General features: G+C 38.1%; 1 protein-coding gene across 2 annotated transcripts in view; it reads left to right on the top strand.

Annotated features, from left to right (window-relative positions):
• Positions 1-15,020, top strand: part of cers6 (ceramide synthase 6) — a 53,963-nt gene that overhangs the window by 349 nt on the left and 38,594 nt on the right. For both annotated transcript variants that reach the window (XM_052143247.1, XM_052143248.1), the window contains exons 2-3: positions 7,934-8,039; positions 10,908-11,038. In XM_052143247.1, coding sequence (XP_051999207.1) covers positions 7,934-8,039; positions 10,908-11,038 — 237 coding nt within the window. The remainder of the gene's footprint in view (positions 1-7,933; positions 8,040-10,907; positions 11,039-15,020) is intronic.

Genomic DNA, 15,020 nt, shown 5'->3' on the forward strand with positions numbered 1-15,020 from the left:
CTGCGCTTGAGATGTTGCCGGACGCGAGCGTCGCGTCAAATGCACAACACCGCACTGAATGCATCCGACGGATACCACATGCAGTCACTTTAAACCCGTCTGTCTTTAATACAATGATTGTTCTACTTATTTAAATAAACTCTTGCTTCTAACCACATATATACACAAAGTTATTGCAAAAATAATATTAAATTAATAATTATATAATACGTATATTTTATACAAGCGGATTTAGCTTGAAAATAAAGCAGGATTCAGGTTTTTCCACCTCGAGCTCACAGCTGATTCGTCCGTTGTTTGGCGTACGTCATCACTTCGACGCGTCTAGTGCAAACGGCCTCAAGCCGGTGTGTTGCGTCAAGACGCGTCGTCTGTTGCGTCTGAATGTTATTCTGAGCAGCTGATTTGGATAGGACAGGTTTTTTGTACGAACTCCTTCACGCTGTCAATAAATCTGCCTTTGAATTATGACAGACAGGAAACTTCTGTTGGGGACTAATGATACTGGTGAATGTGGGTCACTTTAATGCGTTGTCCCGAAGTGGTTTGTTTCTAATAGAGATTGCAGATTCAAAGCAGCCTACTGTACCTTACGCCCAAACACAGCTTTGGGTATCATCTTCATGTTGTTCCAAACCTGTACTATGTTCTTCTTTTTGTGGAACACAAAAATGTTAGCTTTAGTCTCCTTTCAATTTAATTTCCATACAGTGAAAGTGAATGGTGACTGAGGTTGACATTCTTCCTAACATCTCCCATTTGTCTTTCACAGAGGAAAGAATGTTATACAAGATTGGAACAACATAAGGGAGAGGAAATGATGACAGAATGTAATTTAAAATGCCATTGATGGGGGTCCTTTATGCCGTCTGTGTGATTGCTCCACACACAGTATGCGTGACACCAGGGACGGATTACTGATAACACACAATGGGGCCAGTGCCCAGGTGCCCTTGATTACCAGGGGGGCCTTGACTACTAGGGGGTCCTTGACTGCCTGTGGGGCCCTGGCCTTTAAGGTTGCGCAATCTAATTTGGTGATTCCCTCTACTCGTAAACCCTTTTGGGCATGAACAACAAACACCCTACCCCCCCCTTAACAACTTTTGTGTGGAGGGGACCCTTGGAGATAATTGGCCCCAGGGCCTTTGCAAGTAATAATCTGTCCCTGCATGGCACACATTTCGTCATAATCCAGTCTGCGCGGCCTGATCGATTTTCTTGACTTGCAGACATTATCATCGGCTTGAGTGTGCGCATCGTCCGCGCATGTGCCGGCCATTGACTCTACTAAAAGAGTAGCACAAAGATGTTGTTGTGGGCGTGCATCAAACGCGTGGTCAGAAGAGTATACTCACAAACAGGGGCGGACTGGGAAGAGAAATCGGCCCTGGATTTGGAATAAAATCCGGCCCAAAAGGGGGGCTTGTAGGTGCATGTATTTCCCTGTCCACTTCTGCATATTTTGCAGCCCGTTTCAGCTCATCTCGGCCCGTTCGGCACCTTTTCCCGGCTGGCCCACCGGGAAAAGTCCTGATTCTCCTGATGGTCATTCCGCCTCTGCTCACAAAGGCAACACAATCGACCCGGCACAAACTGATACAGAACACAAAAAAAGCACCTATATTGGTATAATAGACCATGAATAAAAGCATCCTGATCGCTAGAGGGCGCCACTTGCTCACACAGCAGTGTATGCACAAACATAACCTTTTAATCTGTTGATACGCAATTTCACCACACTCGGGAGTGATGTCACTCTGCTTACATTTACAATATAATTTACAGTCTATAAATGTAATTAATGTTAACAAATTATACTTCTTTTCAAATGTCTAAGGGTTAAACATTGATATCCGATCTCTGTTTCACTATAGCGATGCTCCATAAACAGCAATTTAGTTATTTGTGCCAGGAGTACAAATGAAAACATGCAATATTAAAACAGGATTTATACATTTGTTATGAAAACACGATCGCCAGATGAGTCCAGTTCGCCACACTTGGGTCAATTGTCCATGACAAGCGTTCATTGAAAAACATCCAATAGCACTTTTTGTCCATAAAAGTGATACATCTGAGAAATATTGATATATTCTCCATTGTTTAATTGCGATCTTGCCTGAAAGAATTACCCTTCATCATCGTTCTTTTACAAACTATGCAATCTGAGCAGCATTCATGTTGTAAATCTGTATATGATCTTGTATATTATAGTCCTGTAAACAAAATGAGCCTGTCTCCAAAGTGTATTTTTAAAAATGCAGTGTAGTTTTATTCATAATATGCAGGAAGTGCGGTCAAATTTGTCGCCGTCTTGAAAGGCAGAGCCTTAATTTTACTCTGTATACTGGCAGCGATTTTCAAAGAAAAAAAGCTTGCAGGAACCTCGTTTTTTGTTGGATCACCTTCAAATTTGAAACGTAAATTCTTTAGTCTTGTGGCTTTGAGAACATTGTATTTCTGGGTTGTCTTGGCACTTTTATTATTGTTTTTTTAGATTATAAAAACATGTTCAGCACAAATTATTGTTATTATTACTATAAACTGCAGCTTCTCTAACTTTAAAAAATAACAACATATATTAATTCTGAAACTTGGGAAATAAAGCCCAAAGTGTCTTCTTTCAAAAGATACTACAACTGTGTCCGTACTCTAAAGAGTCCAGTAAATACAACCATTTAAGTTCAGGCATGTCATTTTCATGGTTTCTGCTCAAAAAGGGGGGTGCGTATCAACAGGTTAAGGTTTAGTAATCACGCAAGGCCATATTGCAAATTCAATTTTATTTCAATCTATCATGCAGTATCACACAATGTCTCAAAGGGAAAGTCTGCTGGTTTTAAAGTGTTTTGAATGGTTTCCCTTATGTAGCCTTTAGGTAAGTGCCGTTTTCACAACGGTCACATCCGTTTAATGGCAATTTTTCCGCATTAACATAAGAACGTGGAACATGCTGTGGCTATTATTATTTCTGGATTGTGCATTTTAATTCGCAGAGTGTCTACAAAGTGTGTTACTAATTGATTATAAGTCAACCATCGGTTTTTCATATCTGTGTTCTCATTTCATTTGGTTAATAATTGGTCAATAAATATCAGCAGTCAATACATCGGTGCATCCCTACTCTACTCTACATGCAATAAAACATTTTCAAAAACAGAAAAGAAATCACTTTCCGAAAGCTGCTTTTTATCTAAATAGTAATGGATTTGTGAGAAAGAGAAAAGCTGTTGTGGTCTTCACTGAGGCATCACTTCACTTCCTCTGTGGCAAAATGACACATTATCTGAAGTGCAAACGTCCTCTCCCATTTTCGTGAACACTGAACCACATGGGGAACATGTTATATGGGGAACAACCGCCCATTTATGGCCTTTCAGCTCCACAAAAGCAAATGGTTAACAGAGCACACAAATAGGGATCTTGCAATTATACAGTTTCACTATTAACTAGATAGATGGATAAATGGATGGATGGATAGAAATATACAATATAAACCAGTTTTTCAGTGTAAGTCTAAATGTGAGCCTGGGTCATTAGTGCAATTGTTACTATGTTTATGGACAGTGTCCGCATGATGCTTGGCCAGGTATCGTGGACTGAACTTGAACTTTCAATTCACGAGAAGGGCTGCACACAAACTCCAAAATATAACAGAGGAATTGGAACTACATACCAGTCTCATATCCACCAAAAAGCATCTTAAATTGGTTGATTCGGAGCATTTAAATGACTGAAGGTTACTGAAGATGACAGATATAAAACATGCAGACAGATTTCATATTAAGTTACACATCCTACACAAACTAGCAAGTTTCATATTTTTATCTATGGTGCTTCTAAAGGGATCAATTGAGAGATGCACGTTTTTAGAATGTAAGCTTGCTGACAGTATACATTGCGTTTGCGTGTAACTTTTATTTTGACATAAATGCTTTTCTAAGCACATAACTGGTAATCTGGTAAATCAGAAGGACGCTGGTTCGATCCCCACAGCCACCACCATTGTGTCCTTGAGCAAGGCACTTAACTCCAGGTTGCTCCGGGGGGATTGTCCCTGTAATAAGAGCTCTGTAAGTCGCTTTGGATAAATGCGTATGCCAAATGCATAAATGTAAATGTTTTTGATGGTAGTTTTACACTTCCAGATAAGCAGTTGTACAGTATATATCGCCCAGTGTGATTATTAATTGGGCTGGGTAAAAATATCGATTTTCCGATGCATCGTGATCTTTGTTTAAATGATCTCGATCAATCTCTCGATCAAAAAAAGAAACATTTAATTCTAATGACACATGGATGTGCTAAAGAATTTAGGCATGGCTTCTCTTGTTATATGCACTTACTTGCTGGTGGCGCTAGTCTTAAAGAGACAGTTCCAATTACGCAAATGTTCCATGCCTGGCCAAAAAAAAAGTTGCATACTCTAATATTTCATTGGACAGCCTTTAGCTTTGATTATGGCCCGCATTCATCATGACATTCTTTTGACAACCTTATGCAACATCACAACATTTATTTCCATCCAGAGTTGCATTAAGTTTTAGCCAAGATCTTGTATCGACGACGAGTCAAACAACTCTGTAAAGTCTTCTCCAGCACAGCCCAAAGACTTTCAATAGGGTTAAGGTCAGGACTCTATGGTGGCCAATTCATGTGTGAAAATTATTCCTCATGTTCCCTGAACCACTCTTTCACAATTTGAGCTTGATGAACCGGCATTATTGTCCTGGAATAGGCCCGTGCCACCAGGGAGGAAAAAATAACTTGGTCATTCAGTATATTCAGGTAGTCAGCTGACTTCATTTATTGCTGAATAATGTTGCTGAGCCTAGACCTGACCAACTGAAACCCCAGATCATAACACTGCCTCCAGAGGCTTGTACAGTGGGCACAATGCAAGACGGGTTTATCACTTCATGCACTTCCCTTCTTACCTTGACGTGCCCTTCGCTTTGGAATAGGGTAAATCTGGACTCATCAGACTGCATGACCCTTTTCCATTGCTCCACAGTCCAATCTTTACAATCCCTAGCAAATTGATGTTGTTGTTTTTGTCCAATGAGCCTCACTAACAAGTGGCTTTCTTGTGACCACACAGCTGTTTAGTCCCAATCCTGTAAATTCTCGTCGCATTGTGAATGTAGAAGTGCTCTTACATTCACTATTAAACATAGCCGTGAGTTCTACTGTCGATTTTTTTATGATGTGACTTCACCAAGCATTTTAGTGATCTCCGATCACGATCATTCAAGATATTTTTCCTTCCATGTTTATGGAATTGTCAAAATGATGGTAATTGTACACTTCAAAATCTTATCTCAGCTTCTCAGCTTGATACAAGAATAATTTTCTGCACCTAATTATGTTTATCATTTGAGGGCTCTTAATTGGATGAGCTTAATGAAGTGACAGAAAGTCTTTAGGGCTCCGTCTTCTAACATCGTCTCAATAATCTCAGTTGTCAAGAATGTGAAGGCCTGTTCACCTCTTCGCTTTCTTTCGTCCTGTTTTTGTTATTCTTGGTCTTAGTGTGAAGAGTAGGGTTTTGTAAACTCATCATCAGCATTGCTTTCTGTCTTTGTCTGGAAGCACCAAAGATACATCTTGTAACTTTTTTATTCTCAATAATTCAATATTTAGTTTCCTCTGGTTGGTTTTCTTTTTGACATTCTTATCATATCATCAAGATATAATCACTTCAGCATCAGAATACTATTTAATGCAGTTGCTCCTTGTGGATTATTATTATTGTGGATTATTATTATTATTATTGTCCTTTTTGGAGCTTTACAGGCATGGTAACTATTAGAGATGGGACGACATATTGAATTTCAATTTATAGCAAACCAAAAAATTTAGTGAACCATATCGTGGCATAACTTGATATTTCAAAATTTGCAACATTGTTTTCTGTGATCATAAATGAAATGACACGGCAATCATCATAATCTCTATATCGCTTGATTTTACAACTGCTGCGCTTTTTTCTACACTATTTACAGTGTTCACACAAGGTCCTTGAAGTGCTTAAAGTGCTTGAAATTAGCTTGAAGAAATGTAAGTACTGGAATACCTGGAAAATCGGCTTGCTTTAATGAAGTGTTACACTCTGTGTAATGTGTGTCCATCAAAGATGAGGCAAATCCACTTTCATTGAATAATGTGCCTTAATATCCCTTCTGTTCTTTACTGTCAGATAAAAATGTAAAAAGAAATAAATATTTAATCTCAAGCAGCATGGATGCACTAAGGAAACCGAGAGGTTCTTTTTGATGTTTGCTGAACCGGAAGTGAGATGTATGTTGAACCCTTAAAGTGACAGGAACCTTTTTAGTGTTTCTTTTACAAATTAATGTAAACTCAATGTAATTAGACACATAATTTCAAACAGTGCCAGCTCAAATCATTATTACAGTATGTATGTATAATATATATATATATATATATATATATATACACACACACACACATACACAATTTCATGATATAATATTAATTCATATAATGTAGATTTTTTATATCATTTTACAAAGTTACATTTTGATTATCATAATGATGACAAACAAATTATTAAATGATAATATAAACACTTTCACATACTTTTTTCAGGGCAGGTTCTGTTCAGTTCTCTTGCTTGTTCGGCACCTGATCACCCTGAATGTACCACTAATTTTGCAAGCTTATTTGTTTATGATCTTATATAGAAACTCTTATCATTTAATCTGTGTGCATTTATATTTTGAATTAAAAAAATATATTTTGATGAGAAATTATAATGTGCATTTTGCTCAAAGATTTTTTCAGAAAATAAAACATAAAATCTGTAATATTTTGTCATTTAGGGTGTTATTATAGTGAACCGAGATTATATCGAATCGTGAACCTCATTTTGTATATCGATCCGAATCGTGAGAACCAAATCGTCCCATCCCTAGTATCTATGAACTGTCATTGGATGAAAAAGAGCTGAATGGTTTTTTCAAATGTCTCTATTCTTTGAACAGTGGGAGAATTCTCCTGTGTCCTCCGATACCTGGATCGGCTCCGATACTGAAGCTTTTAGACGGATCGGGTATCGATAATAAAATATGAGTGTTATGATCTGGGGTTTCAGTTGGTCAGGTTTAGGCTCAGCAACAAAATCTCAAGTCCAGATACAAGTTGAAAAAATTTTGCGAAAAAAAACTCCTTCTCTACTGATGACTTATACTGGAATTACTGTTAATTTTGCTGCTACATTATCCAGTAAACTAGTTAATAATAAAGTGTTTCTGAATCAGCTATACATTTATATTGAAATAATGTGTAGTTAGAGGTTTGTGTTTCTTTACATATTAAAGAGCACACCCAATTAGTTCAACACAATAATGTAAAGATATTCTAAACTGATTATGCAAAAAACAACAACACTGGTATCGGATCGGGATCGGTATCGGCCGATACTGAGATTTCCAATATCAGAATCGGAAGAGAAAAAGTGGTATCGGTGCATCCCAAATACCATGGCTGTTAATTTATTATCTATGGATGCTTATCCCTCTTTCCAAAGTGCAGGTCGTCAGCTGTAGTAAGATAAAATGCTTAAAATTGGCCCATGCTGCTTACCACATTGAGTCATAAGATTTGTCAACACAAGCACAGTGATTGGAAACAGTAGGATTTTTTTTTTGTCACCCCCTGTCTATACAGACATTTTTACTTCTAAGAATCTCTTCTAATATTGATTCGTAATGCAATCTGTCAGACCTTCAGAATTTAGCCGTAAACTAACCTTTAGAAATGAGTTGTTAATATTGGAAAAGACCCTCGTAACAAGCATACAATTCACAGCATATGCTAGTGACCAACTATGCTGTTTTTTCCAGCAGGGACTGCCAGCAGGGACTGAAGCTAAAATGTAACAAAGTATTTTATTTATCGGTTGTAGGTTTATTGCCAAGCCATGTGCACTTGGTTTGAAAATCCAGGCCAGTGGACCACAGAAGGCTCAACTCAACGCCATTCTGGAGAAGGTCTTCACTGCCATCACCAAGGTAAACTGCATTTCCCTCACCATCATACTTTATACTAAAGCACTAAGCCACGAGAAGGTGTGTTACAGTGGTTTTACCACGGGTAAGGGGTGTTCTTTAGCACGACATGAAACAGGTGGGGGGGGTTGCTGTGGTTGAATTGTGACCGCCGATAACGTATTTAATTCTCACATGATGCCTGCATTGTTTTAGCACTCTAGTCACCGAAGGAATTATGAAAATCAGGTAATGACGTAATATGCTCAAAAATCTGTGCTGACATTGATGACATCATCTTGCACCAAAGTGTGTTTCCAAATCATTGTCCAATAAAATGCCCTCTAGAACGAGAATGCCCTTCCCCCTAATATCACCTGCAACTGATTAGCAATATCAAGTAGCAAATCATGGTTCTCGGCTGTGATGTTTTTAAACAAAGGACACAAGCGCTTTGATATGTGCTGCCCCAACTTTCTGCTTCAAAGGAAATATGTCAACACGAAAGAAAACTGTGCTCATCAAGGGTCTTTAAAGAAGTTGTGTTGATACCTTGTGTAGTGTACACTTGATTGGTGACAGCAGTGTGGATTGACCAGATGCACAGATATTCAGAGGGACTGCAAGGCTCCTTGACGTGTGTGGCTTTATCAGAGCTCATGTGCGCTGACGCACTGGGTCTATTTTGAGCCCATCTCAGTACTAAGTTTCTTTGACAAATGATCAAATTCCCAAACACACAGATTCAACCTCGAATTAAGAATTAAGAGACCATTCCTTTTGAAAAGGATGTAATACATAAAGAGCAGCCTGAGGTGAAAACTAAATGAGCAAGCTTATTATTGGCTTTTACAACCTTCTAATTGGAAATTGATTGTTTATAAAAGGTAATGAGTGCTCAGTGAGAAAAGCAATTTCCCATTTTTAACACTTCTTTTGAGAGATACCTCTGTCTATATTCGTTTTTTTATTGGCATTCATTTGGACATATTGGAATTATTGCTACAGATTTCATGATTATATTCAATGAGGCGGGACCAGCTGAACAGTCAAAATAATATTAATGTAAAACTTAAAACAAAGACAAAACACAAACGCACACATGACAGCTGCGTGTGGCTCTCTCTCTCTCTCTCCCGAACTGCCGAATCTGGCTGCCTTTATCCTTCTCCTCTATGCCTGGCCCAATTGGGGGCCAGGCATGCATGGTCACAGCCCGGCCCTGCCCTACTTCTCGTCACACTCCTCCCTCCTATGCCTCTGGCCAGGGTACCCCCAGCATGACTTACACCCCCATTTTTGGAGGGGGTGCTGCCCTTCTGGCTTCGCCTGCCGGCAGGCTTTTTCCGACCTCTCCAGAGCTGGGTAGGGGGACAAGTGGAGGGGGAAAAAGCAGTGAGAGGAGTGCAGTGCCGGTGCCCAGATACGCTGTCGCCTGTTTTTCCTATGGAGGGGACGGATCCTCGGTGGCAGGCAGTGATGCCTCTATCCCCGGGCACAACAAAATTCTAATGAAACTGAAAAATAAGTGCAATTAAAATGTGTTGTAAAACTTTTTGAAAGATTGATGTTCAACAGTTCTGAAGGGCAACATCTCTTTGGCAACAAACTCTCCATCTCTCCATTCTCTCCATCATTGGCTACCGGTCAGGTATTTTGTTGTCCGGGCAAATACAGTAGTAACGGGGGTTAAGATGGGCAAGGAGGAGGTGAGAACCGTTTATGAAAACTTAAACCAAAACACACAAACATAAACACACACATGACGGACATGCCCGTAATGCTCTCCCTCTCGAACCGTTAATTTATTTAAAAAAAGAAAAACTTAAACCAAAGACATTTCTAAATTCAAATTGCACTTCAAACTAAACTAAAAAGCAATTAAAATAACGAAGTGGTCAAAAAAACCAAACATATATAACCATCTTTCCATATACCATCACACAAGTATCTGTCTATGACAACAGGTGGAAAATTACTAATACAAACTAAGATCTTTATTAGGAACACTAAGGTGTGAACAACATGGTCTTCTGCTATTATAGCTCATCCGCCTCAAGTTTCAACGTGTTGTGCATTCTGAGATGCTATTCTGATAACTAAAATTGTACAGAGTGGTTATCTGAGTTACCGTAGCCTTTCTGTCAGCTCACTGGATGCTTTTTGTTTTTGGCACCATTCAGAGTAAATTCTAGAGACTGTTGTGCGTGAAAGTCCCAGGAGATCAGCAGTTACAGAAATACTCAAACCAGCCCATCTGGCACCACCAATCATGCAATGGTCCAAATCACCGAGATCACATTTGTCCCCATTCTGATGGTTGATGTGAACATTTACTGAAGCTCCTGACCCGTATCTGTGTGATTCTATGCATTTATATTTAATCTATAATGCTTGCAAATATAAAACTACAAATTTAAGACATTAACATTATGGTATAGGATAATCTCCTATTATTGAAGCAATATGCATATTTATGCATGCATTTTTTTTTTTTTTTTTGGATTACTACAAAAACATGAAGTATAGTTAAAGTGACACCTTGGCAGAACAAAAAAGTCTCTGCCTTTCTTCATCGTTATAAAGTGAACTGAAAGAAGCTTGTTCGCCCAGTAAGTATAAATTAGCCTTTAAGATGAAGCAGACAGCAAGGGAGCTCATGTGGTTTTGGGACAGTTCGTTCAACTAGCTCAAATGTACATGATGCTTTTAAAAGACAACTTTTAAAAATGTTCTTCATTTCTCAGAAATTGTTCCTTTTATGTTGTTCATTTGCCTTTTTTCAAGTTGTTAAATTCAAAGTCAGTCAGACAGGTGCTGAAAACAGAGTTTATTGGTCAGACTGTCTGTACACTTACAGTGCCACACGCTTCTGTCTGCTGTGTCTTTCAGCACCCTGATGAGAAGAGGTTAGAAGGCTTGTCCAAGCAGTTGGACTGGGACGTCAGGACGATCCAACGCTGGTTCAGGCAGCGACGCAACCAGGAGAAACCCAGCACGCTGGCACGCTTCTGTGAGAGCATGTAAGAGCCAGTTCTGCACCTGTGCACAAACACAGATACAGCCACCTGTTGAGAAGTGTGATTGATTTGTCTGCTTTTGTCAAGGGCCCCGGTGAGAGGGAGAGAGATGTTTTGCTAACTTCTGCCGAGGGTTGAGAATCAAAAACCAGTTCTTTTTCAGAACCAGTTTCATTGTTGTTTTTTTTTAAATACATGAATGAATAATTTTCGTGGCTTGAGGTTCTCATTTAGGGTTTGCTGAAACCGCGTCTTCTGTTACTACATTAAAATTGTGAAACGTACAGTGTGACCCGTGCATTCAGATTTGTGATCAAAAGATGAGATTATCTTTAGAGCTCTTAATAATTTGTATGGGATGGTGAAATACAGAATGGCAAAAGATATTGTAAGACATCGCTCATACAAAAAGGTACGACTTTTATTCCCTTAGAGACCGACCGTTCAACCAACTTCAAATCTTTGTCGAATCGATACAATACAGGCATCACATTTTTGCTAGCCTTTTCACTGAACAAATTTGGTTACTCATTCCATATTTATTAAAGCAACACAAATGAATGATGTCAATAACCTGTAACATGTTCCTTCGTCTCGTTCCAAACTCCAATGTTTTCTTTCATTCGTGGTTCACTAAAGTTATTTTCCTATTAAATTCATGGTTAGGTTTAGGGCTAGGTTAACACTTTAAGTTCGAGGGGCCCGCTGGTGGGCCTGTCAGAAAACATGATCATCAAAATATGAATAACTACAGTCCTGACAAACACAAAATAGGTATCGTTTAAAATCTTAGAATCTCTACTTTACAATGCATTTGGGTATTATGACCAAAAATAAACAAGTGCTTTCAAAAATGCACTGAAAATATTGCAATCAGTTAAAACATCAAAGTGATCTAATAGCCATGTGTCATATGTTGCTGGAAAGCTCTCAAAGAGTACCATATAACTAGCCAATTTATTTTACTCATAAACAAAAATATAGCGAGTAATAGCTAAGTGTATATCTTTGATAAAAAGTTTGGTTTTGCTTTTATGCTGCATTTTTGTTTATAACTTTACGAAACATAAACAGAACAAACAATGTTGCATACCTTTCAAACAAGTCTACAGACATGGTAATCAGATGTATAGAGCATTAGATAATCCACACGAAGCACAATGTTACATATGGCCACCAGGAGATGGTGCCAAATACATGACACAGACTCACTGATTAAGACTCATAAGATTCTGGAAATCTTATAACTAAAACCATGTCTACATGCTGTGCAAACCTTTAGTCATTGATGTGTTTGCATGTGTAATTAGTTCTTATGTACAATTATTATGTTGTATTTTGTTTGGAGATGCTTTTGGACACTATGATAAATATGTTTTTTAATGTTATAACTTTTGATTGCTTTGTCGTATAAAATGTTTTTTTCCTCAGATACCGTTGACATGATAGGGAACAAAGCAAAAGCAGTTTTTCGGAGCCACCATAGTTACACCCAGAGATATACACCGATCAGCCACAACATTAAAACCACCTGTCTAAAATTGTGTAGGTCCCCCTCGTGCCGCCAAAACAGCGCCAACCCGCATCTCAGAATAGCATCCTGACATGATATTCTTCTCACCACAATTTTACAGAGCGGTTATCAGAGTTAACCTTTCTTGACTTTCTTCTTTCAGCCAAACACAATCAGAGTTATATTAAAAAATATCCTGGCTCTTTCAAACATTATAATGGGAGTGTATGTACCTCAAAAAAGTAATCCATACGGCTCCGTGGGGTTAAACAAAGGCCTTCTGGAATGAAGCGATGCGTTTTTGTAAGAAAAATATCCATATTTACAGTATACCTTTATAAACTATAGTCACTGGCTTCCGGTAACGGCCGTCTATGCGTTCACGAGAGAGTCGAGTTCCGGTGTATGACGTAGGCGTAGTGTAAGCTCCAGTGAGAAGTGATGAACGCGGAAGCGCAGAGGATAGAGGAAGCCAGTGATTATAGTTTATTTTTTGATGGATGGATGTGCTTTTTTGGGCTTCAAAATCTAAGGTACCATTCACTCCCATTATAAATTAAAGGCTTGGAAGAGCCAGGATATTTTGTAATATAACTCCGATTATGTTTGGCTGAAAGAAGAAAGTCATATACACCTAGGATGGCTTGAGGGTAAGTAAATTATGGGATAATTTTCATTTTTGAGTGAACTAACCCTTTAAGTAAATATCTTCTTCACTATGCACTGTATTTTGAGAAAATGCAATTGATAACGTCGACATGCCATCCATGGTTGCTGAACTACTGTGTGTACTGTTATTTTCTTCTTCCTAATATATTAATTTATTCATGTGCAAATAAATTACTCAAATTTGATGACTAAACAGAAATAAGAAGAAACTGGTATCTACCATTTAAAATACAATATAATTTTTTTAGATTATTTTTACAAAGTTAAAGTTTATTGGGAAATTTAGTAAATATAGTGCTATATAAGAGTTTAATAATTTTTTGCAATTTTATGTTTATGTTATTTACTATATTAAATTGTGTGATATATCGGCATCGTATTGGCCAATCAGTCACCCTGCTCTCTGGCCATAATATAACCCATATGGGTAGATCAGTAATCCGATTGGATCACAGTGCATCATGGGAGAGGGCATTCTCTGATTGGTGGATTTTTCCCTTCAGGATCATGGGTAGTGTAGTTCTTTACAAAGTAGTTGAAATAACATGGACTGATGGCTTAAACCGAAGCATATACCATTGATTAACAAACTCATTAACGAGATCACAGTAAGTCTGTCTTTAAAGGTTTATAAATTATCGTTTAAAATGAAATAAAAATGAAAATTCTCTCATCCTTTACTCACACTCTTGCCATCTCAGATATGCATCACTTTCTTTCTACTGCTGAACAAAGATTTTTAGAAGAATATCTCAGCTCTGTAGATCCATACAATGCAATTAAATGCTGGCCAGAACTTTTAAGTTCCAAAAAGTAATCCATATGACTCCAGTGGTTAAATTCATGTCTTATGATGAATATGTAAGTCCTTTTTTTACTATAAATTATCATCCCTGCCCTGTAGGTGGCGATATGCACAAATAATGTGAATCCTCAAAAACAAAAGAAGACTAATGTGGAAGTGAATGTGGAGATTTATAGAAATGTATTTGTTTCTCACCCACACCTATCATATCACTTCTGAAGACATGGATTTAACCACTGGAGTCTTATGGATTAATTTTGTGCTGCCTTAATGGGCTTTTTGGTGCTTCAAATTTCTGGCCACCATTTACTTTGTATGGACCTCCAGGGTTGAGCTATCCTTCTATAAATCTTTGTTTGTATTCTGCAGAAGAAAGAAAGTCATACACATCTGGGACGGCATGAGGTTGAGTTAATGAAGTGAGACTTTATTAAAGGGATAGTTCACCCAAAAATGGTGAATTTCCCATAGAACAAACAGATGGGACTTATACATCTGGAAACAGACTGCGCTCATTGCATACATTACATTTGCTCACTTCCACAAAAATGAAAAAGAATATGTTTAATGTTTTTAGGTAATTTTGTGTGTCTTAATGAGTGGCAGTCTGAGCAAATAATAAGTGTTGAAAAAGATTGATAAAAATCACAGTAGATATTACTTCATGGTTCATTAATAACACATCTTCTGGGTGGTTGCCAAGGGTGTTGCTACTGTTTAGTTTTAAGCAAGTTGCTATGCATTGCTAGGGTGTTGTGGGTGGTTGTGAGGGCTTTGCTTGGTGGTTGCTAGGGTCTTCTGGGTGGTCTCATTTGAAACATCCCACCAACAAGTCTTTATGATATTCTGGTCTCTAGATATGGCTCAGGTTCTACAATGCAAGTCTATGGATTTTTTTCCACCAGGCGAACACCAATCAGTTAGCAAAGTATTAGCACACCTCTCATCATACATGTCTATATCACGACCGGTGTTACGCAAGATGGTTTAACACTTAA

This window comes from Xyrauchen texanus, chromosome 14 (genome assembly GCF_025860055.1).
Source record: "Xyrauchen texanus isolate HMW12.3.18 chromosome 14, RBS_HiC_50CHRs, whole genome shotgun sequence".
NCBI classification, from domain to species: Eukaryota; Metazoa; Chordata; class Actinopteri; order Cypriniformes; family Catostomidae; genus Xyrauchen; species Xyrauchen texanus.